The sequence below is a fragment of the Pongo pygmaeus genome, chromosome 5 (genome assembly GCF_028885625.2).
Source record: "Pongo pygmaeus isolate AG05252 chromosome 5, NHGRI_mPonPyg2-v2.0_pri, whole genome shotgun sequence".
Lineage (NCBI taxonomy): Eukaryota > Metazoa > Chordata > Mammalia > Primates > Hominidae > Pongo > Pongo pygmaeus.
In genome coordinates, this window is record NC_072378.2 from 122,597,501 (window position 1) to 122,622,780 (window position 25,280).

Sequence of the window (25,280 nt, forward strand, 5' to 3'; positions counted from 1 at the left end):
CTCGGCCTCGCCGCGCGCCTGGCGGGGTTGGGGGGGGCGGGGACCAAGATCTGCTGCGCCTGCGTTGTGGGCGTTCTCGGGGAGCTGCTGCCGTAGCTGCCGTAGCTGCTGCCGCTGCTACCACCGCGTTCGGGTGTAGAATTTGGAATCCCTGCGCCGCGTTAACAATGAAGCAGAGTTCGAACGTGCCGGCTTTCCTCAGCAAGCTGTGGACGCTTGTGGAGGAAACCCACACTAACGAGTTCATCACCTGGAGCCAGGTACGGTCAGGCCACGGCGGCCTCTGAACCCCCTGAATAACCGCCTCCTCACTCGCTCTCCTGCGGGGTGGTCTCTCGCGGCCTTGCGGCTCGACGCTGTCTGCGAGGCCCGCGGTGCGGGGCCTTGGCGTTCGGCCTCGCGGGGGACCCCCTGTATTGTTCGCTTGGGGAGCCGCGGGGGCCCGGCCGGCAGCGCCGCTCGCCTCAGGCCGCGGTGGGGGAGGGGCGGCCCGCGCGGGGCGTAGCGGCCCATGCAGCCCCTTAACGGTCCGGTCAGCGTTCGGAACCGGCCCGGCGTCGCGAGGGGAATCGGCGAGCCGAGGGCGCGGGAGCCTCTTTACTGCACACTCATCCTCCGTCCTCCCGCCCGGCTCAGGGGTTACAAATCGCGGCGGGGACAGGGAGCCCAGGGCCAGGATCATCAACGTGGGGCTTTATAGGAGGCGATCTTTACCTCAGCGACCGATCACCCCCTGTTCCCCCAACACTGCTTTTGCATCTGGCATCTTTATGTGGAGAGCAGTCAGGGAAATAGACGTGTTCAAACGCAGGTTACTGCTTATCAGTTGATTTTAAAAATATATAGAAATTAATAAATTATTCTTTTGAGATTCTGTGCTATTTGTATAATCGGATTATTAGGATTGTTTTAATAAAGTACTAATAGGTGGTAACTTAGTAGTTACTAAATTTCGCTGAACAGTTACCAGCAGAGGGGCATATCGATGTGTTGATTATTGGTTTGATCTCAACTCTGCTTCTAAACAAGGATGATCTTAGTCCAGCCCTTTATCTTGTCTGGCCTAAGTTAAATCGTTCATAAGGTGGATGGGTTGCCTAGGTGACCCAAGACCTATATCAGTTCCAAATACAAGATTTTAGGCAGAATGATTATTTACATCCACAGTGCATCTGCATTAGAATACACTCCTAGGCTGTTGGAATCATTTTTATGAAGGGAAGTGGTTAACTCTTATTGCAGATGATCACCTATTGAGGCATATTTTCATATGTGTAGTTCTTGAGAAGAATAAGTGAAAACTACCTGCATAGTGCCTGGTACCTGTTAAGTGCTGAGTAAATGTTATCTCCCGTCCTCCTTTCTTTCCTGTTCTCCTCCTATTATAGCAACTCTCAGTTTTATTTACTTTTGTCTTAACAGGGAGTGAGCACCATATTAAGACCCTGAAGTTTTGACTTCTGTAATACCATAGTTTGCCTTGTGTTATTATTTGTTCTTTTTTCTGACTTCCTTCTAGAATTTAATTTTTGGGTGTTCCTTATGAGCAACTGAGTTATCCCTTTAGCCCCACTCCCTGCTTGGAGTTGAGTAGGGGGGCATGAGTATTTATATTAAGCATTTAATGAATTCTGTACAATTGTACAAAGCTAGGTGAAAATAAGAAAGCCAGCCACTAGCATGTACTTAAAATAAGCACATGTCTCATGCTTTTCATCAGTTAGAAGGATTAAAAGTTGACAGGAAGGATCAGCACAGACTGTTACTCAGACATGTATTCGTGTTAGAGATTGGACTGAGATTCTCTCCCCATGAAAGCTGACTGTATCATACCTTTTTGTCTTTTATGGGCCAGAAATAGGGGCTATATATATTGGCAGTTGCTTTTAATCAGACTGTCATGTCAGTGGTAGGCCTATTAAATTCTGATTAGTAACAGTGTTTTAATAACATTCTTATTTTCTGAGAAGTGTCCAATGTGGAGAGTTTCGTACTGATCCGTAAATGCATCATTCTATGAGTTCTAAGCCAAATAAACAAGCCACTTAACCATTTTTTAATCCCATTATTAACTTTAAGCTTATGTGTTAACTAATTTTCTAATATGCCAATGGGACAATCAAAATGTAAGCTCAGTGAGATCACTGTGCCAGAGACACACTAGGTGTTTAATAATTGTTTGATGAATAAATGAGATCCCTCGAAAATGTAATGGAGTGGTAGGAATGATGAAGATAAAATTATGTTTGAAATGAATCTTAGAGATCATCTAGGTTAGCCTCATCATTGTATAGATGAGGATTTGAGGCTTGGACAGGTGAGATTATTTATCCATAATTACTCAGCTCACCAAGATCGGAGATAAGACCCTAACATAAGCTTGTCCAACCCGAGGCTCACATGTGGCCAGGGATGGGTTTGAATGCGGCCCAACACAAATTCATAAAGTTTCTTAAAGAAACATGAGATATTTTTGCAATTTTGCTTTTAAGCTCATCAGCTATCATTAGTGTTAGTGTATTTTATGTATGGCCCAAGACAATTCTTCTTCCAATGTTGCCCAGGAAAACCAAAGGATTGGACACACCTACCCTAATAGATTTCTGAGCTCCCAGATCAGTCTTCCACCAATAGAACTAGACTTAATACAAGTTGACATATTTAGTTTTATACCAAAATGTTGCTTGCCACAAGTCAATGGACAGTTCTGAATAAATGTTGTCTAGGGCTAAGCCTAGTTGCTTAGGCAGCTGTCTCACTTGTGCTCTCCATGGATTTTTCTAAAAGCAGTGCTAATACTGAAAAGTAAAACTTTAACAATAATGTTAGGTGGAAAAACCAAAATAAGTTACTTTCATCTTTCTCTTTTCTTTGATGAATAAATGAAATCCCTAGAAAATGTAATGAGAGTGGTAGGAATGATGATATAATAGTCCTCAACAGGCTTTGAATTTCTAGGTGGCAGAGACTATATCACACTATATCATATTCGTTTTTTTTTGTGGTAGAGTATCACTCTGTCACCCTGGAGTACAGAGGTACGATCTCGGCTCACTGCAACCTCTGCCTCCTGGGCTCAAACGATTCTTCTGCCTCAGCGTCTCGAGTAGTTGTGATTACAGATGCGCACCACCATGCCTGGCTAATTTTTGTATTTTTAGTAGAGACAGTGTTTCACCATGTTGGCCAGGCAGTCTGAAACTCCTGACCTCAAGTGATCCACCCATCTTGGCCTCCCAAAGTGTTGAGATTACAGGCGTGAGCCACTGGCGCCCAGGTACTCTCATCTTTTAAAAGTTGCTATTTATGGTGGTTTCTGGTTTCCTTCAAACTTGTGTTGTATTTCTGTTGAGGTAATTTAGCATTTATACTATGAAAATCATTGAGAACTTTCAGAAGAAGCAGTTGTTTTGGGAACCAATCTTTTGTGCAATTTTTTTTTTCAATGGTGGAAAATAATTTATTTCTCTACCTTGAGTGTAAGGCAAGGGAAAAAAACTTACCAACTGCGTTTTGGAAAACGCAGTTGGTGATATCTCTGGATAATATCTCTGGAGACTTACATAACTTTAATTTTCCTTGAAATTTGCAATATGACAAAATTGAAAAGTGAAATAATACCTCTCACCATTAAATACAAGAATATAATCTGAACAACTGAAATTATACTTAAATGTGTTATTGAGTCTAAAATAATAGAAATGCCTTAATTCCAGACTGTCTTTAAGAAAGCATAATGTGGCTAGGCGTGGTGGCTCATGCCTGTAATCCCAGCACTTTGGGAGGCCAAGATGGGCAGATTGCTTGAGCCCAGGAGTTTGAGACCAGCCTGGGCAACATGGTGAAACCCTGTGTCTACAAAAAAATACAGAAAGTAGCCAGGTATAGTGGCATGCATCTTTAGTCCCAGCTACTCAGGAGGCTGAAGAGGGAAGATGGCTTGAGCCCACGAGGCGGAGGTTGCAGTGAGCTGAGATCACACTACTGCAAGCCAGCCTGAGCAACAGAACGAAATCCTGTCTCAGAACAACAACAACAACAACAAAAACAGAAAGAAAAGAAAGTATGTTTTACATATTTCCATTTTCTCCTTACTCTTCTGAAGAACAAAAATGAAAAGTTTCATTTTTTTTTAACATTTCCTTTAAATGTAAAATTTTATATAACTGTTCTTGGCTTTGGTAGTCTGTTGTCAGAATCAAGTACAGAGATTGTACTGTCAGACGACCTGAAGCTGTTTTAAATCTTAAGTGTCCTAAAGAGAGGGCACATATTAGCTTGGAAGCAACTGGTGAAACTTGATATTCAGAGACAAGGCTGTAGAGGTTAAATGAAGTTATATAGTAAAAAACAGCCTTTACAAGTTAATGAAATGTTACAACCAATGTATGCTGAAGTGAAGCAGTATAAAAGAAGGAAAGAACTGGAAGGTCATCCTTTTGTCAGTGTTGTTACCTTTGTCTCTGTTCTTCAGATTGTTTGAGAAAATGAAGTGATTTCCACCAAAGACTTCATACCCAGCTTTTCCCCCTTTTTGTGCCCTTTGGCATTCTCTGCTTCTCTATCCCCCTCATGTCAGCAGAGATGAATTAGGAAATAGGTAGGAGGGAGAAAGAGCAAAAACAGAATTTTTCCATTGTTTTCTAGCTGTTTTGGATGAATTTGAGCAGTAGGCCCTTGGACTTCACAAAGTGCTAGTATTGTTTTGAACATCCCAGCAACCATTGCATTATATTAGTATTTCAAAGTGAAAATAAGAAAGGCTACAAGTGTGGGAGGATGGGGGTAAAATCCAACTTAGATGGACCTGCAGAAAAGTTGAAAGATTTATTTTCAAGTATTTTTATTTGTATATATAAGAGAAAGAATGAGCCAAAGACTCTAAAAGAGTGGCTGGTGCATATTAAATATTATAGATTGGCAAGTCACAAATTTCTGTTCCGAAAAATGTTTTAAAGTAATGTGGCTGAAGTATTAGATTATTAGGAATATTTTGAGTGTTTTAACAAGAGTGCCAAAAGGTTACTTTGGAGAGTAATGACTGTTTCTAGTCTTTGGACTCTTGCCAACATTTGTGGGTAAGGTTTAAGGAGAAGGTGCCTATCTTTCCCACCTCACTCAGTAGTAGTTTTCTCATCCTTGTAAAATACTTAGGGAGATTCTGTGTTGTATTGCTTGAACCTCACAGGTTTAAAAGACAGGAAGGTGAATTTTTGCACTCAAAGAAGTTATTTACTAATTTTAGAATAGAGACTGAGGGAATACAATAAGCAGAGATAGAGTGATGTGAATGAATAAGGAGTGTATGTGAGAGAGAGTGAGCACAGGTATAGCAAGAGATTATTGTCATCTCCCTATTTTATATAATCAAATAGTTGAAATTCTAAAAATTCCGTTTATTTGGCCAAAGATTAATTTAGTCAGTCACAGATATTTGTTATGAATCTGTTATGACCTAATAGTATGCTAGGTATTAGGAATTCATTCAGTAGTGAACCAAAGTGCCTACCTTTATGGAGCTTACATTTGAGTGGTGGATATCAATAAATAGTAAGCAAATACAAGCTGGGTATGGTGGTGCATATCTGTAGTCCCGGGTACTGGGGAGGCTAAGTTGGGAGGATTGCTTGAGCCCAGGAGTTTGAGGCTAGCTTGGGCAACATACTGAGACCCCTGTCTCTTAAAAAAAAAAAAAAATTAAAAGCAAGCAAAACACAATCAATATAATTTCAGTTAGTGATAAATGCCTTTAAAAAAAAAGAGATAAACTGTGTGTTGGTTAAGATGCAATCATAAGTCAGAAGCCACAGGTATTTTCAAGAGGGTAAGTTTAATAGAGTTACTGACTATATCAGGGAAATTAAAGAAAATTAAAAGAATACAAGAATAGTTTTAAGAAGCAGCCACTAATAGAGTGCCCAAGTAAGAACCCTTTTTGCCAAGGCTAAGATTCTTACCTTATTGTAAAGATTATGGCCATGACTCAGTAGCAGAGAAGTCACTGGTGTTGCTCTGGTGGAACTTACTGGAAATGCATCCTTCAAAACTTGCTGGCAAATATGCCCTCTAGGTCAGGGGTTGGCAAACTGTAGTCCTTTTGCCAGCTGTTTTATAAATAAAGTTTAAATAGAACACAGCTATGCCCAATCTGTTTACATGTTGTCTGTATCTGCTTTATCACTACAAAGGTAGAGTTATGATGTTATAATCTGCAAGCCTAATTTATTACTTGTCCCTTTAAGAAAAAGTTTATAAATCCCTGTTCTGGAGTACCCTAAAAAACTGTTTATGGGGAGATATCTTGTTAGAGATACTCTGCTTTGAAACCTCCCAAGGGAGAGGGAGCACCAGTGAAAACTGATGGTCTTTGGGTGTTGCTGACCACCGTTAATATCAAGAGCTAGGCACTGGAGAACCTGCCTCCACTGCAGAAGCTTGCCAAGGATACATGAGTCAGGAACAAGAACTCCTTTTTCTTGTAATATCTCTCTTTTATCCCCTGCTGACAAAACTTAACATCATGGCACCTAGAAAAAGAAAGATATTTATTTAAGGAACCTAGCTCTATGCTTGTAAAGCAGACAATGAAGAATGAATTTGGAGCAATAAATTGATAACTGGCCCATAAACAGACTAGGATTTGTGGATATTTTAGGTAAGGTGATGAGGAAAGCCTCTCCAAGGAGACGATGTTTGAGGAGAGATCTAAATGATTAGAAAAGATGGGCCAAAGGGGAATGACAAAAGGAAAGGCCTTGAATGTGGCTGTCAAGGAAGCAGGAAGGCCCATGTGATTAGAGTATCTTTAGGGAATTAGGAGAGTGAGGGTAGGGAGGTAGGCAGGAGCAGATGGTATAGGGCCCTAGATCTATAGTAAGAAGATTGGAAATGAGGGGACCAGTTAGAAGACTCACAGTTTTCCTATAGGGTATTGAAAATATTGATGGCTGAGACTAAAGTAGCAGCAGTCAAGGTATTGAGACGTAGCTTTGAAATCTTTGAAGGCAAAGCTGCAGGATTTGCTGATAAATTGATAAATTGGCTATGGTTGGAGGAATGACAATTAAAAATGATTCATAAATTTGGTTTGAACTACAGGAGAAATCCATTTGCTGAGGAAGGATGTTAGAGATTCTTTTTGGCATATTAACTTTGAGATTAAAAATAGATCTCTAGTAGTATTTGAAACAACTTGAAAATTGTTTAATTTTTCTTAAATTTGACCATGCCTAGTCATATGGCCACACCTAATTTCAAAAGGGATGAGGAAGTGCAGTGCTAGAAAAAAAAACAGGAGTATTTTTGAACAGCTTGACTAACTTCCACACTCCAAGATGTCCAAGTGGAAATGTTGAATAGGTTGTTGAGTATAAGACTTTGGCATTCAGGGTGGAGTTTGGACCTTGTAACTGGTAAAGCCAGGAGACTTAATGAAATCATCTTCTGTGAAGATAGAAGGAACCAAAAGATGTATTATTCCAACATTTAGGGAGTATGAAGACAAAAGCCAGCAAAGGAGGCTGAGACAGAACAGTGAAAAAGAAGGAAAATCAAGGGAGTGAACCCACAGAAGTTAATGAAAGAAAATGGCTCAGGAAAGAGATCAGCTGTGTCACATACTGTTAGGAATATTCTTGTATATCTCTCCTGGTGTATATAAGCAAGAGTTTCTCTAAGGTCTGTACACTCACATGAATTGCTGGGATATAGGATATGAAATGTCTAACCTCAAGATAGTGTGAATTATCTTCCAAAGAGATCACACCAGCTTATTCCGCTATTAGCCATGTATGAGATTTTCTGTTAATCTACCTCTTCAAAACTGTGTATTAGTTATTGTTCTTACTTTTTACCAATCTAATTGATGTAAAGCGTTGTCTCAATGAGGTTTCGATTTATATTTTCTTGATTATTAACGAGTTCTAAAACCTTTTCATGTTTGTTGGCCATTTGTGTTTCCTGTTCTGTGAAATGTTTGTTTTGCCATTTTTCTGTTGTTGTTTTATTATTTGTGAGAATTCCTATATATTCTACATATTCGAGTTTATGTTTTGGCCATATCTTGCAGTTTGTGGCTTTTTACGTTTTAGTTGTCTAGCACCTTTACTGAGTAGTTCTTCCTTTTCCGATGATCTATATTGCCACTTCTATCTTACGTCACAAGTAAATATAGATATTGTCTTAATCAGTTGGGCTGCCGTAGCAAAATATCATAGACCAGGTGGCTTCAACAACAGGCATTTATTTTTTATAGTTCTGGAGGCGGAGAAGTCCAAGATGAAGGCACTGGCCATTTCAGTTCCTGCGTTAGAGCTTTCTCTGCTTTGCAGACAGCTGCCTTCTCTCTGTGTCTTCCCAATGGCATAGAGAGAGAGAGAGAGAGAGAGAGAGAGTGAGAGTGAGAGTGTGTTCTGGTCTCTTTTATCTTATAAGGACACTAACCTAACCTGGGGGTCCTATCTTCTTTACCTCCTCTGAACCTAATTACCTCCCAAAGGCCCTACCTCCAAATACCACCAGATCAGGGGCAAGGGTTTCAACATAGAATTTTGGGGGACACAAACATTCAGTGGTTTTGTTTCTGGAGTCTTTATGCCATTCCATTGGACAATTTATCCTGTGCCTGTCTTCTGCTGTCTTAATTACTATAGCTTCAGAAAAAGTCTTTTGGTAGGATAATCTGTCCTTCAGGAGTGCCTTAAGTATTTTTGGTCTTTAGCTCTTCCACATAGGTTTTAAAATCAAGTTCCATAAAGAAAAAAAGCCTTTTGGATTTTTGCTGCAATTGCATCAAAACTATATAAATCAGATTAGGGAAAATCGATCTCTCTGTGTTGTGTATTCTCATGACAAGGCTTATTTCTAAATTCATTTTGTTGATTTATGTTTGCTATTAGGACTTGTGGATCTTTGTTCATTTTCTTCCTGGATATCTTATATATGTTGTAAATGGTGTTCTTGACTTAAAAATAGATTTCTACCTGTTGCTGGTAATTAGAAATACAAGTAATTTTTGTCTGTTGATAATAAATCAGTGAGCAAATCGTTTTACTGATTTCAGTTTTCTGAGTACACCCGTAGTATCTGTGATTGACATTTATTTTCTTCCTTTCAGACCTTATGCCTTCCATTTTTCTTTTGGCAGTAACTAAGAGTGAGTAGAAGCAATTATCATGGGATTCTGGCTTTGTTCTTAATTTTTAAAGGGAATGTTTTTAATGTTTCCACCTTACTAGCTGTTAGAATGAGAGTTTTTAACTTCATTTTTTTTTTTCCGACATCAATATAGTCGGGTAACTTAGTGGGGAAGGAACTTGGTAGAATGGAAGACACAAGAAAAGATTGACTTCGGGGGAAAACAGGAAATGGGTTTAGAACATACTGAGTTAAAGAACATAGTGTAAAAAATGTTAACATTTTAAATTGAAGTGTGTAATTTGAGATGATCAGGGACACAGCTGTAGATGTGTTTATTATAAAATAAAGTCAGTAATAAGATACCCTACTGTGGATGAGGAAAGAATATTTCATATTCTTTGCTTTGTCTAAGGAAAGAATATGAATGGTGCCATGATCAAGGATAAAAACCTGGAAAACACAGCTACCTCTTATTTGATAGGTGGAAGAAAATTGAAAGGAAATATGAGAGATAAGAGACTCAACAGTGTTTAGCATCAAAGCCCAGAGAGTAGAACATTTAAGGAGGAGATTATTAGTTGTACCAAATGAAATGCCACAGAGAGGTGTAGGAAGATCAGGACTGAAAAGAGGGCATTTAATTTGATATTTGACATTTTAGAAATCTGATTTCAGTCGAGTGAGGGAACCAAAAGCAGTTTTCAGTGAGAGTAAGTGGATGGTCCTGAATTGGAGAAGGGGGGTTTAAAATACCTGCTTGTTAAATTTTGCAGTTAAGGAAAAGACAGATGGGTAAATTGAAAAAGAAGGTGTAAGAGGGAAAGTTCTTTTAAGATAGGAAAAGATGTATGCATTTTAATTTTGATAATTACCTAGTTGCCAATACTGGTTATTGTCAAGGGTTGTAAATTTAATCTAATAAGGGAAAATCATTTTGTTTTGCTCTACATTCTTCATTTATGTGTCTGGGTCTCTTCTAAATTTCACAATGTGTTTTTCATCAAAGTTGTGTTTCTGTTAGGAAGAAAGTAGAGGAGAGTAGAGATAGAGTAGGAAGCTAGCAGTCTCCCTGGATAAATTTATATTTCATCTATATGTCTTCTGGGTTTATAAATTTATATTTTATCTATATGTCTTCTGGGTTTATTATGTCATGTCTCCAAAAGCTTGGTTGTAAAGAGTGAGATGACATTGAGCTCTTATTTTTCTTCCCAAACGGAAAATTTCTCAATCGTTTTCTGTCCTGATTATCCCCCCATTTGAATGCCATCTTGACTTATTACCTGGTAAATTCTCAGATTTGCTGGTTCATCTGTCCTCTCTAGTCAGTCCATTCATCTATTTAATCACTTCTTCTTTTGTACTAAATTGTTAACACTATAATTTTATAATCTATATTGGGTAGGGTTAAAATACTCCTCCCCATTGTTCTCAATATTTTCTTGCCTGTTGTTATGTAATTATTTTTACAAATGAACTTAAGTACCTAACATTTGGTTATGATAGCATCCATTCATCTTTACTCCACAAATCATTTTTTTAATTAAGAGAGAATTTAATGTATTGGTTAATTTAGAGAGAATTGACACCTTTACAATACTGCATTTGTCTTCCTTTTATATTTCTATAGTTTTAATATTTTTAAAGTTCCTGTATATTTTTAAATTTTATTTTTAGATACTTAACATTTTTCTATTATTATTGGGATTTTTTATTCCATTTTAGTTTCTAATTTTTTTAATTGTGGTAAAATATACATAACATAAGATTAACCATTTTAAGTGCATTAAGTTAGAGTCACATTGTTAGGCAACCATTACCACCAACCATCTCCAGAACAATTTTTATCTTTCCACACTGAAACTTTATACCCATTTCACAATAACTTCTAACTCCTTCCTCCCCGCAGCCCCTGACCACCACCATTCTACTTTTTGTCTCTGAAATTGGCTATTATGGAAACTTCATATAAGGGGAATTGTACAGTGTTTGTTCTTTTGTGACTGGCTTATTTCACAGCATAATGTTTTCAAAGTTCTTTCCATGTTGTAGCTTGTGAGAATTTCCTTTTTTAGGTGAAATAATGTTTCATGGCATGTATATACCATACTTTATCCATATATATTTCACCGTGTGTTAGTGGATACTGAAGTTACTTCTACCTTTTGCCTGTTGTGAAAAATGCTACTGTGAACATGGGGTACAAATATCTGTTCAAGTCGTTGCTTTTATGGTTTTTTTTTTTTTTGTTTTTTTGTTGTTGTTTTTGGTTTTTTTTTTTTTTTTTTTTGAGTATATACCTAGGAATGGAATTGCTGGATTATATGTTCTTTGTTTAATTTTTAAAGGAACTATCATAGTGTTTTCCACAGCAACCACACTATTTTAACATTCCCACCAATAATGCACCAATATTCCAATTTCTCCACATGCTTGCCAACACTTGTTTTATGAGTTTTTGATAATAGCCATTCTAATGGGTGTGAAGTAGTGTGTTGTTTTAGTTTTGATTTTCATTTCCCTAATGATTTGTGTTACTGACCATCTTTTTATTTGCTTATTGGCAGTTTGTATATCTTCTTTGAAGAAATATCTACTCACGTCCTTGCTCGTTTTTTATCGGGTTGTTTGGGGTTTTTTTGTCTTTTGTTCTTTTTGAATTTTAAGAGTTCTATCTATGTTCTGGATATTAACTCTTTATGAGATATATGATTTGCACTTTCTTCTTTCCATTCTGAGGGCTGCCTTTTCAGTCTGTTAGTAGTCTTCATAAAAGTTTTTAGATTTGATGTAGTTCCATTTATCTATTTTTGCTTTTGTTGCCTGTACTTTTAGTGTTACATTTAATAAATCATTGCCAAATCTAATGTCATGCTTTACTATTGTTAAAAGTTTCTTTAGCTCTTGTGTTTAGGTCTTTGATTGATTTGAAGTTAGTTTTTATATATGGTATCAGGTAAGGGTCTAACTTCATTTTTTTGTATGTAGATATCCAGTTTTCCCAGCATCATTTGTTGAAAAGACTGTCCTTTTTTTATTGAATGGTCTTGACACTCTTGTCAAAAATACTTTGGCAGGGTTTATTTCTGGGCTGTCTATTTTATTTCATTGATCTATATGTTTGTCAGTATGCCAGTACCATGCTACTTTGATTACTTTATTTTTGTAGTGTTTCCAGGTGTTTGTTTTTTGTAGAGAAAAACACTAGTGACTTTTAATATTAATTTAGTAACCACGTATCTTACTGAATTTTTAAAGGGTTTTTAAATTGATTTTACAAAGATACAATTATGTCTACTGCAAATAATTATAAAATGGTACTTCCTCTCAAAATCTTTTTTTTTTTTTGGTCTTAATTGCACTAGTTTTGAAACAATTATGCTGGCTACATAATTGTATTTCATTTTCTCATTTCTGGTTTAATGGAAATTCTAATATTTCACCATAGAGTGTGATGTGGCATTTGGTTTGAGATGCTAAACTTTTGAGGTTGACATCAAAAAGCTTAATTGCAATTTGTTGCTTAATTGCAATTTGTTTCTTGTTCCTGTTGTCAAGAATAGAATGTTGGTCTGAAGGCATCAAGGAAGGACTGGACTACTCAAGACAGTTGTGGGATGTATAAATATATCACCATGTGTCATAGGAACTTAACTAATTTACTTTTTCTTTCTTTTTTTTTTCCCCTTGCAGAATGGCCAGAGTTTTCTGGTCTTGGATGAGCAACGATTTGCAAAAGAAATTCTTCCCAAATATTTCAAGCACAATAACATGGCAAGCTTTGTGAGGCAACTGAATATGTGTGAGTATGGACAGCAGTTTATTTGGAGTACCATTATCAGCTACTGATGAAGCCATTTTTTTTCCCCATTAGGGTGGTAAAGGAAAATTATTCCATATAAGCACCACCAAATTTTGACTCGTTTATTTTAGTCATTTGAATTTTGAATATTTTTCAGATGGTTTCCGTAAAGTAGTACATATCGACTCTGGAATTGTAAAGCAAGAAAGAGATGGTCCTGTAGAATTTCAGCATCCTTACTTCAAACAAGGGCAGGATGACTTGTTGGAGAACATTAAAAGGAAGGTGAGCTATTGTGAACATGAGCTAATTAGGGTATTGACCTGGAGTGTGCTTGGCCAAGATTTTTATTTCAGCTGTTGAAAGGACAGAAATGCACAACTGTTCCTTGTTGGGATGAATTAGGATCATAAAGTTTTACTTGTTTCCCTGTATTTTTTTCCTAAGTTAGCTTAAAAAAAAAAAAAAAAGAAAAGAAAAAAGTAAGTTCCTGCTAGAATATGAGCTCCCTGGAAGACTTTTTCTGTAGTTTGTAATTATACATCCAGTGCCTACAATAAGTCTCTTCTAATAATATAATATGCCCACATAGTAGGCATTCAGAAATACAGTCAGTAATATATTTTTTAATGCATAATATCTTTTGGTAAAATAAGATATTTTACTGAATCTATAAAAGGGGTGGACCATGAAAGAAAATGGCCTAGCATGAACCTCTTACTGCATAAATTTAATTAAATGTGGAGTGTGGTAATAAAGAGGCTTGGGGGAAGTTGCAAGGAGCTTGGCATAAGGGGAGAATAAAAGACCCTAAGATATTCCTGCTTGTGGAAACTTTTTCACATTAAAAAAAAATTTTTTTTAAGTAGATTGTTCCTTGCGTTCTCTCCCATTGAGCTCTGAAGTTTATTCCTTCCCTAGCATTTCATCCTGGGCTTTTGGAACCAGATCTCACTTCCTGAACAGGCTACGAAAACCTCTTCTAATAGGGAAGCTTTGAATTACAATCATGGGTGTTTACTGTTTCTTTGATTTTCTAAATTTACTTTTTCAAAGGTTTCATCTTCAAAACCAGAAGAAAATAAAATTCGTCAGGAAGATTTAACAAAAATTATAAGTAGTGCTCAGAAGGTTCAGATAAAACAGGAAACTATTGAGTCCAGGCTTTCTGAATTAAAAAGGTAAAGTTTTATTTCCAAATATAATTTTAATCTGGGAATTGGGTATGTGTCTATGTGTGTTGAGTTTGGAGGTTGTCTGATGTTTTATTATAAGTACTCAGATCACTTTGTTGAAGCCAAGATCAAAGGTCATTTTTCTGCAAGTATTGATTCCCTTTACTTTGATTTGTGGCCACTGACTTTACCCTAATATTGTTTTAATTATGATAGTCAGAAGAAGATATAAACCTAAGCATATCAAAACAGTTTGATGTATAAGTCTTAGCAATAAACAGTAGGTCTTTAAGATGATGTAGGAAATATGATTCTACTTAGATTAGCTCATATGGTGTTCATAGACAATGAGGGCATACGACATAAAAACCCTGTATGTTACCCATCCTTTGTTTAATGGCTGTCTCTTAAGATTCTTTGTGTGGGCTCTTAGGAAAAAGTAGGACACAAAAAAATCGGAAAACAATGATGCAAGAGAGTTGCCCTGCTTGATACTTATTTCATATAGACTTGGAAAAGTGTTATTCAGAGCTTTTATCTACAGAAAGATGCTTCATTTTATTTTACTACATTTCTTGGTACCATTATTCTAACTTGCCATACTAATAACTTGTGTATAGAGTAGATGGTGTATTACTCTTCTTAGTAAGTAGCTGGAATTTTTCTGTATCCTAATAGGTGCCAAGGGCTTAAGAGTAGTTAGTTTACATATTCTCTCTTCCATATCAAATGTGGGACGTTACTTTAGTTAATCATAACTCAAATATCTTCATTAAAAGAGGAACCTATAACTTTGATTTCTTTTTTAAATAAGCTTTAGGCTTTCTCTTCTTGTGTATTTTATTTAACAACTTGTTTACTGTATGTATCTTGTGTATACTAGCCGCTCTTTGACCCAGTTCCTTGGGACCACAGTTTTAGCCCTTAAAGAAAGTGATCCCCAAATTATTTTTTGTATCTTAGAGGGAACTTTCTTCTCCTTATCTTTTTGTTTGTTTGTTTTTGTTTTTGTTTTGAGACAGTCTCACTCTGTTACCCAGTCTGGAGTGCAGTGACTTGATCTTACCTCACTGCAATCTCCGCCTCCCGGTTCAAGCGATTCTTGTGCCTCAGCTTCCCTAGTAGCTGGGATTACAGGCATGTGCCAGCTAATTTTTGTATTTTTAGTAGAGACGGGGTTTCACCATGTTGGCCAGGCTGTTCTCAAACTCCTGACCTCAAGTGATCTGCCCACATCGCCCTTTCAAAGTGCTGGAATTAGAGGCACGAGCCACCGCACCCAGCCCTACTTATCTTTATTTAGTAAGCAGATAACAACATTTTTTAATTTGAATCAGAAAAATACAGTAGTTATTCAATAAATATTAAAATCTCCTTTGGTATACCCTTATATGTAAATCTCCAGTTCCTTTTATATTAGTTTGGATTAAAGAAGACGACTTGTGGAGAATAACAAAAGATGGAAAATTAAAGCATTTAATAGGTATTCAGCATTATCCGTGCTGCTAACATTTAACAACATAATGCAGTTTCAATTAAAAAAGGTAACTAAGAAGAAGCTATTCATATTTGGCAAGTTATTAGTTTATTATTGGATATGCTTTTTCAGAATAACATTTTAGTGGTTTACATATGCTGTTGTTTGAGATAGATCTTAAGATAGTTTTAGAATCTGACAGACTTTAGTTTGATTTCAACACTTACCAAATTATTTGTATCATCTTGAGTAGTTCCCTCAATTCTCTGTACCTCAGTGTCCTCATCTATAAAATAGAGATGATGACTTATTTCTTGGTGGTTTTTAGAGAAGTTTTAAATGAGTAATACACATAAAATGTCTAGCATAGTGCTTAGAGTATAGGAAGTACTGGGTATATATCACTACCCTTTGTTTCCTAAGGTGATTAGGAAGGCCTGAATTCACTTGGTAACCACAGTCGAAAAGATTAGCTTATTTTTTTTAAGCAAAAAATAATGAGCCAGATTGTCAAAAGTAGTAAATTGCCAACTACTGTGTTGATGTAGGCATATGTCTTAAGTTTCTGTGTATCTATTGCCATGAGTAGCAGATAATACACTTAAGAAGGAATGATTCTGGTGCTGGGTGCGGTGGCTCACGCCTGTAATCGCAGCACTTTGGGAGGCCGAGGTGGGTGGATCACCTGAGGTCAGGAGTTTGAGATCAGCCTGGCCAACATGGCGAAACCCCGTTTCTACTAAAAATACAAAAAAAATTAGCTGGTTGTGGTGGCACATGCCTGTAATCCCAGCTGCTTAGGAAGCTGAGGCACGAGAATTGCTTGAACCCTGGAAGCGAAGGTTGCAATGAGCCGAGATCGTACCACTGCACTTCAGTCTGAGCGACAGAGCAAAGCTACACCTTTTTTTTAAAAAAAGGAATGATTCAGGAGTTGTGTCAAGGTAGTTGTCATTCCTATGTAATTGAACCAAAGTTTTATTGGTCTCATAAATATATATAGTAAAAACAAGTGTAGTTAAGTTGTCTGGTATTCTTAATTAAAGATACTGTGGTCTGGTTTTTTGATTGATTTTTTTTTGTTTTGTTGCTTAATAAATTATAACATAGTGAGAATGAGTCCCTTTGGAAGGAGGTGTCAGAATTACGAGCAAAGCATGCACAACAGCAACAAGTTATTCGAAAGGTAAGAAGCTCTTTTCCCCAGGACCATAATTTGCATTTGTTTAATGAGTACTGTTGGTGACCCAAAAAGGTCGTTATTGAGTGTCTGTGATTGATCTTAGTTTCTTACATATTGGATGCACAGATAGAAGTAAAAAATGAAATGAAATTAAGCCAAGTGTTACATATTTTTAATAAAAAATTTCTCACTAGCTAAAGATGGCTATTCCATACTCGCAGATAATGTCTCAGTAGCTTTTAGTAAATGATCTTTTGCCTAATATAACAATTTTGAAATACTTTATTTTTATGAGCATAAATTAATACACTACCAATTTCTTTTAAAATTAGAAAGCATAGCCTTACTGTTTTTTTGTTGGTTTTTATTATAAAAGGCATAGTTAAGGTCTCAGAAGACAAATGACAAATATTTTCAAATCAGTTGACCAAATTATGAGTTCAGAAAATGATTTCTCAATGTATGCTGTTATTAGTCTGTGCAGAAAAGCAGTTAATATAGTGTTGTAAAATGAATTTTAGATTTTAGTATCTGAGCTGAAAATTTGATAGAGGAGTTGGAATCCCTCCGTTTCATTGTGTCCTTGTGATTTAATCTTTGCATATCAGCTTTCATTTGCTAATAAGAGATGAAACATAGTAATTAAGGCAGCTATTTTTTGCTCATGAGTAAACCAGACTCTGAGTTTAAGCAACAGGTTTTTTGAGGGGGAGCTTCTGATTGCTCCTGCTTAGAAGGCCCTTGAACTAAAAATAGGGTTGTGACTGACAGGATCAGGGTCTAATGGAGAAGGCTTTAAAGCAGAGATGAACAGCAGTTGCAGCCTGTAGCCTATAGTCAACATAGATTTACTGTTTTTTTTTTTTTTTTTTTTTTAAAGTGTGCAAGTGAAGGTTGAATGTAGTAGAATTCAGTTCTAAGTGTTTAGTCCAAGTACATGTATTTTTAAAACTTTCATAGGCAACTCTAATGTGCAGCCTGGTTAAGAATAGTTGATTTAAAACAATAGATGTACCTTAACCTGTACTTTATGGAAACAGTCTGTTAATACTTTTCAGAAACAGTGTTTTGGTAATATATTAGCTTACAACACTCTATAATGTGTAGATTTTTTTTTTCCTGAAAGCAAGAATAGTTGATAAAATAGCTATGTGACATTTCAGTTTTTCATGAATGCTAACATTCTGTCTGCTAAAATTTGAGTTTGAATCTCTGTGCTTTGGTGAGTGGTGTTTATATAATGCATGATGACAACCAAGAATTTTTACTCTGCTCCTGGAATTTACTCTCAGCCATGGATTAATTGAGAATAATATGTGTGATGGTCCAGTTATAGGACTTAACAGGTACAGAAGTTACATGCTGTAAGTGTTAGATGCCTTATCTTCTTCAGATAAAAATCCCTGTGTAATGTGATCCAGAAGTGTCAAAAGAGAACTGAGATGTAGAAGAAATTTAATTTAGCCAGTGATGTTCTTATAAATTCAACCTGAAGTTTTTAGAATATTCCCATAACATTTATTAATTAAAAAAACTGAAGTCGAATTGTATCATAGATATCTTTAAGCTTACATATTGTCTTTTCACTAGCTGTTAACATTTTCTCTTGAATAAGCAATTTAGTGGCTACCCTCCTTTTCATAGACTCTAATACTACGAAACTCTTCAGTTAAAATGTCTATATTTTTGTCCATTGAAAAATTGATATTGATTATAAGGCAGACCATTTAGTAGCCTTTTTTTTGTAAGGAAATGCTCACTGTTAGAAGCTGTACAATAGATACTTTTAATTGATAATACTCTATTTAATCATGTAACTTCACAAAGCTTATAAGCACACTTTCTGCACAGAGTCTAAATAGTGCTCCAATAAATTTTGGCTTTTATTCGTAGCTTCTCAGTGATATACTACTTTTTATAGTTTACCATACGATCCTCACCTTTTATAGCACCTTTAGGAAGTTGGCAATGTAATTTCAAGACATACTCTAAGCCAGTGGTTCTTATACTCACATCAGTATCCGGTCACACTAAAGGGTTTTCTAAACATACTAGATCCCATGATCCAAATTTCAGATTCAGCAATTCTGTAGTAGGACTGGGAATTTAACATATCCAAAGTTCCTAAGCTAGTGTTCCTGGTATTATGGGCCACACTTTAAGAAACACTACTATAAAATATGAAAGCTTGTTTGTGTGTCTTCACAATTTTCTCTCTAAATTTAATTAAATATTAAAGATTAGCTTCCCTTGTCAGTAGCAAGTTTTGACAGATAGGTCTCAACATTAATCTTTATAGAATCAGGCAATAAACTTTTATCTTTTTCTTTTTTTTCTTTGGTTGCAAGCAGAGTTTGTTTGTTTAGAAGTGGAGCATCACGATGTTGCCCAGGCTGGTCTCCGACTCCTGGGCTGAAGCAATCCTCCTACCTAGGCTTCCTGAAGTGTTAGGATTACAGGCATGAGCCACTATGCCTGGCCCATCACCTTTTTCTAACTCGAAAATTTTATGATTATTCTGAAGGAACTGACAGTTTCTTTTGCTTCTGTTACCTGGTATAAGAAAAATGTTGCCTATCAAACACCAGTTTTCTCTTTTGCACCATAATGTAATCTTCAAAGTATTTGAAGTAAAAAAGTTGGGATCTATAGCCAGGCAAGTTTGGTACTTATCACCAAAACAAATAAACTGCCTGGAAGCTGGTATGTTTCTTTAGACAGCGGTTCTAAGGTGCGTCTGGATTTCAAGTGTTAATATGTGAGAAATTATGAGACTTAGAGGACAAATTATTATATGAATTTGTTTTATAAGACTTGGTAATAGAGACAAAAGAATTAACAGTATAATGAAATAATTTTTGTTTATATTTTTTCAGATTGTCCAGTTTATTGTTACATTGGTTCAAAATAACCAACTTGTGAGTTTAAAACGTAAAAGGTAAGTTTTTATGATAAAGTATTATGTCCTGTATATAGACAGTCAGACTTTTTAGTGTTTAACCATGAGTAGCCTACACTTGCTGAGTATGTGCTTGTTGTCCCAGAAGAACAATTCTCCTTTGTTAAATTATTCTCTTAAAATCTCTAGAGTAGTATTATTTTTTAGTTTTATCATTCTGTTGATGTTTGTGAGAGATAAGGATAGCCTAAATGGTCACTTTATAGACATACATACAGTTAATACAAAATATTCACTTTTCATTCACATTATTAAAGTAGCATTAGGAGGCCTGAGTGAGGGAAATTTTTAAAAAGAGGCCATATGTTCAAAAAAAATGAAAATTTGTTTTACTTGACCTCTCTTAGTCTAAGCCACTCATAGTCTTTTTAAATCTGTATCTCAGCCATGGGTTGTGATACCTGTCAATGTCAGTAGCTACTATCGTCACAGCTAAAACATTAGAAGAATAATGGACAAAAGGAATAGTTGGAAGGAAAAAATGATCTGTAACACTAAGATTTGGGGAAAACTTGATTATGATCGAGCTTTATGGCCTTAACTACTTCCACTAATTAGTTCTTATGATATTATCTATTTGTTTTTTTTCTATATAAATACAGTTCATAGAGTTGTGTGGTTCGGTAAGCAATGAAGTATAACTGGAGAGAATAGTTTATTATAACAAAAAGAGTGTAGAAAAGTGGAGAACTGAAAGTCCTAGATATTCTCATCCAGCAGTTTCTGTTCCTAAGATGTAATCATTTTTAAGTTCATTTATTGTTACTGAAATTTTTTATTCATTATTAAAGTGTGTTTGGGCAAGTTTAATAGAGGGAGTTTAAATTCATTGTATGTTTGCTTCACTGAACTGCATATTCTTCTGATTTTCAGGCCTCTACTTCTAAACACTAATGGAGCCCAAAAGAAGAACCTGTTTCAGCACATAGTCAAAGAACCAACTGATAATCATCATCATAAAGTAATTTTTTAGTTAAGAGTCTATTTTATATTTATTGTCTCAGATTAAATTTTATTAAGGCAGTGTTTCATGCATTCAAAGAAGTGTGAATAACAATTCAAGTGTTCATCCCACAGCTTTGTTAAATTGTGACATTTTTTATTATTTGCTTTAGATATTGTAAGAAATAAATCATCACAAATCTAGTTGTTCCAGTTGCCTGTTTCCAAGTTTTTCTCTCTCCTCCTCTCTTGTCTCCCCTCTTCACTCTTCCCCGCTTACCCTAGAGGTAATCACTATCTTGAATTAGTATCTATCATTCTCATGGCCATTTTGTATGTGTGAATCCAGGAGCAGTACTTGGTATTATTTTGCATATATCTAAACTTCATGTAAATAATATCATTTTGTGCATATCATTTTACAGTGTGGCTTTTTTTTTTTAACTTGGTGTTGCTTTTGAGATTTATTAAACATAGGGATTTAGTTTATTCATTTCTTTTTTTTTTTGAGATGGGGTTTCACTCTGCCCCCACACTGGAGTACAGTGGTACGATCGTGGCTCACTGCAGCCTCCAACTCCTGGGCCCAAGCAGTTCTCCTGCCTCAGTCTCCTGAGTAGCTGGGACTACACTTGTGTGCCACCACACTTGGATAATTTTTGTATTTTTTGTAGAGATGGATTTTCATCATGTCACCTATGCTGGTCTCGAACTCCCAGACTCAAACCATCTGCCTGCCTCAGCCTCCCAAAGTTTTGGGATTGCAGGCATTAGCCACTGCACTTGGCTTATTCATTTCAATATTATATAATAATTGAATATTTTGAAAATGTAATTATAATAATTTAATGTGATTATATATTCTTACATTGGTTATTTTATTTTCAACTTTTTTTTTATTAATGTGCACCAACTAGACTGCTTTTTACTCCAGCAATTTAAATTTTTACCTTCATTTTGTCACAGGCTTTCTGGATAATTTGTCAGATTTCTATCCAGTGGCAAATTAGTCCAGTCCAAAGTCCAGATCTTTTTTATTATCTTTTTGTTACTACTTTCAAACTTCAGAATTCAAAATAATTCTTTAGATTTATTATTAAAGTAATAAGATTTTTGTTCTTGGACAGTCAAACTTAACCTCACATCTGGTTTCTTTTCCCTCTACTGTTAGAAAATAATCAAGCATACCTATTTTGTTTTTAGGATTGAAGGCTCATGTAAGTGGATGAAGATTTTTACATTTTTAACTGGGTTTATATATTTTAAAGTACTTCACATCCTTTGCCTCTTTATTATCTAGTATTGGAATTTGTAGAATTTTTGCATTTTAATAATGACTTTAGTTTGCTTTACAGGATTGAACTTAGTTTGATTATACAGCTATAGCCTGAATATATCTGTAGCTTAAGTTTAAAAAAAAATCATTGCTCAAAAGCCAAGCTAACATGTAACTGAGAGAGGTGAAGTGCGTTTTTTTCCCTTAGTGGAGGTATTTAATGAATAAGAATAAAACACATTTCAAAACAGAGCAGCTTGAGCTGAAACAATATCCCTATCAGCACAGTGGCTGTCTGGTTGTGCTTGAAATTTCTAGTGAAGTCCTAAGACTTTTTTACGCTTTAGGCATAAAAAATACTTTAAAATTTGAAGATCTTTCCATAGAAACATTTTTAGGGATGTCATCTTCAGGGTCCCTTACAGTAAAAGAAGTAGTTAAGTGTAGAATGCAGTTAATATACCTCATACCTCTGTGAATTGGTGCTACTAGTACCAATTAGTATGTAAGTTCCATAACAGCAGAGAACATACCTGTTTTGCATACCCCAAGATTCAGTAAATAGTAGTTGCCCAGTTATTTTGTAAATGATATCTTGTTTGGTAGTCAATGATTTTGATTTTTAGATATATTTTTCTCTCTGAATTTTTAGGTTCCACACAGTAGGACTGAAGGTTTAAAGCCAAGGGAGAGGATTTCAGATGACATCATTATTTATGATGTTACTGATGATAATGCAGATGAAGAAAATATCCCAGTTATTCCAGAAACTAATGAGGATGTTATATCTGATCCCTCCAAGTAAGGAGTTTGTGAGAGAAAATGTATGAAAATATTGATTACTTTTCTTATTACACAGCAAAATTCAAAACTACTTTGTTCTTTGAAAAACTAATAATCTTTCTCACATTTGGATTATTAAACTTGATAATTAAGGTAAATTATTCAACCAGATAAAGCCTCACCTCCTCTTCCTCTCAAAGGAGGTAATACTGAAAACTAATTGATTTTTAATTTTTATTTTGGAGTTAAGCACTTCTCATTCAATCTTTGTGGTCTTCTATACTATGAAGTACCAATATTGTGATTAAGCTGCTCGCTCAAGAAATTTAAGCCTTTCAGTATGTGGTATGGGGAGAGAGTTTCCATTTAGAATGAATGGATAGTATGAACTTATTAAATTTGAAAATGTAATAGGTTCCTTCTTTTATTGCTGATTTAGCTGTAGCCAGTACCCTGATATTGTCATCGTTGAAGATGACAATGAAGATGAGTATGCACCTGTCATTCAGAGTGGAGAGCAGAGTGAACCAGCCAGAGAATCCCTAAGTTCAGGCAGTGATGGCAGCAGCCCTCTCATGTCTAGTGCTGTCCAGCTAAATGGCTCATCCAGTCTGACCTCAGAAGATCCGGTGACCATGATGGATTCCATTTTGAATGATAACATCAATCTTTTGGGAAAGTGAGTGCTCATCTAGATGTTGTCTAAAATTATTTGCTTTCTTTGTTCACCTCACATGTTCTATTTCTCTTTGAGTAATCTTCCTTTCAGATGATGAACCCACATAGTCCACCTTTCTCTGTTTTGGTCAGTGTTGAGTTCTGTAATGAATGGGATTTAATCATCCCAAGAGTAGTCTTGGTATTTTCCTGGTAGTTTCTCAGATTCCTTTGATGATATACTTCCTTTGAGTGTACATACAGTGTTTGTGATTATATATATTTGTGTATCCAAACTACAGAATAATGTAATTTCTAGTAAGGTACTTATAACAAAGAAAACTTAATAATTATTAATAATCAGTAATGAGATTAAACATTTTATATAGTATAGAGGAAAAAGGTAAATCAGACTGTTCCTGCAGGGTGTGTTTTTCTGTAAATACTTAAAGTTTTCTGTAAAGGCTATGAATTTTCAGTTAACCAGATTTTCAGGAATTCCTACTCTAGAATAAGATCTCTTAAGATTGAGAACCGGTAAGGATGCAGCAGCTGCTAGAAATATCTTGCCTAGCCAAGTTGTAATGGTGATTTTTAAACATAAAAACAAGGATATCTAATATTTGATTAAAAAATTTTTTTTTTCCTTAGGGTTGAGCTGTTGGATTATCTTGACAGTATTGATTGCAGTTTAGAGGACTTCCAGGCCATGCTTTCAGGAAGACAATTTAGCATAGACCCAGATCTCCTGGTTGATGTAGGTACTTTGGGTAATCTTTGCTATACTGGTAGTTTGTGTGTTTATGTATATTATTTAAAAAACAGTACGTCATTTGGTTTTGTATTCTACAGGTTGTTTTTGCATTTTCTTTTTTTAAATTAATGATTTTGTTTATCAGAAAGAATGAAAAAATAGGTTTGGGACATTGAAGGAGTGTGATTACCACCTGCCTTGGAGTAGCAATTAAACTAATCTCCCTGTGAGAACATATCAGATCTTTTCAGCAGTACTGTTAAGTTCATGTCTTGTCTGGACTTGTTGCTGTTTTTTGTTTTGCTCTGGAATGAATTGTCAGTAAATAGAAATTTGTGGAAATTAGTAATAGAGGTACATAGCCAGGAAATAGCATGGAGACACCTTTTAATACTTTGGGGATTAACATTTTTTACTCAAATATATTTTAATATATTTGCCTTATTTTTTACATTTTTATATTTTGAGTCACAAGGTTCCCCTGCTCCAGTCCCCACCACTATCCCTATGAAGTTGACTTCAATATTGACTGGACTGAGAATTCTTATCTACCGTTTCTGCCGCTAACCACCTTTCTTAACTCGTTCTCTCTTGTTCCTGCTATTCCTCCCTTCTTTATCTAAAGCTTCCTACATGGTCTGGTCGCGCTCAGATGAATCTTGTTCTGTCTCCTATTTCCATTTTCTGTTGTGAACAGTTTTCTCTCTTTATCCTGGAAAATTTTGTTGTCTTTTTTCTGTGTTTCTTGCCTTACGTTGCAGCTTCTCTTACCCTTTTAAAACCCTCTCAGGCTAAACAAGAATTAGTTCTTTCTGCTCTTCAATCTTATTTCAGGTTCATTAATTTACTGCATTACTCCTCTGCTTCTCACCAGTCCTTGTCAATGGCCCAAGGACTTATTCTTACTAAATCATTAGCACCTCACAGAGTGGATTTTACTTTCTTTGAAGATTTCTTTTCCATTTTGACCTGTGTTTCTGTCTTATGAATACGTGTTAATTTGAATTTTGCATCCATGTTGATGACCTACTTCAACTTAGCGGTAACCTGACAGTGTTTTTTGATCCTATCAGCCTTTCTCCCCTCTTTAGATCCAGAGACCTTTCAAAATATTTTTCCTTTAGATCACTAAGA

The 25,280-nt window shown here is 35.8% G+C and overlaps 1 protein-coding gene across 2 annotated transcripts in view; it reads left to right on the forward strand.

The window, feature by feature from the left end:
* The window catches only part of HSF2 (heat shock transcription factor 2), a 33,718-nt gene that overhangs the window by 274 nt on the left and 8,164 nt on the right, over nt 1-25,280 (forward strand). For both annotated transcript variants that reach the window (XM_054474722.2, XM_054474723.2), the window contains exons 1-10: nt 1-260; nt 12,832-12,940; nt 13,098-13,225; nt 13,997-14,121; nt 16,703-16,778; nt 19,652-19,713; nt 20,608-20,695; nt 22,605-22,753; nt 23,175-23,414; nt 24,044-24,149. The exon at nt 1-260 is cut by the window's left edge. In XM_054474722.2, the coding sequence (XP_054330697.2) occupies nt 1-260; nt 12,832-12,940; nt 13,098-13,225; nt 13,997-14,121; nt 16,703-16,778; nt 19,652-19,713; nt 20,608-20,695; nt 22,605-22,753; nt 23,175-23,414; nt 24,044-24,149 (1,343 nt within the window). The remainder of the gene's footprint in view (nt 261-12,831; nt 12,941-13,097; nt 13,226-13,996; nt 14,122-16,702; nt 16,779-19,651; nt 19,714-20,607; nt 20,696-22,604; nt 22,754-23,174; nt 23,415-24,043; nt 24,150-25,280) is intronic.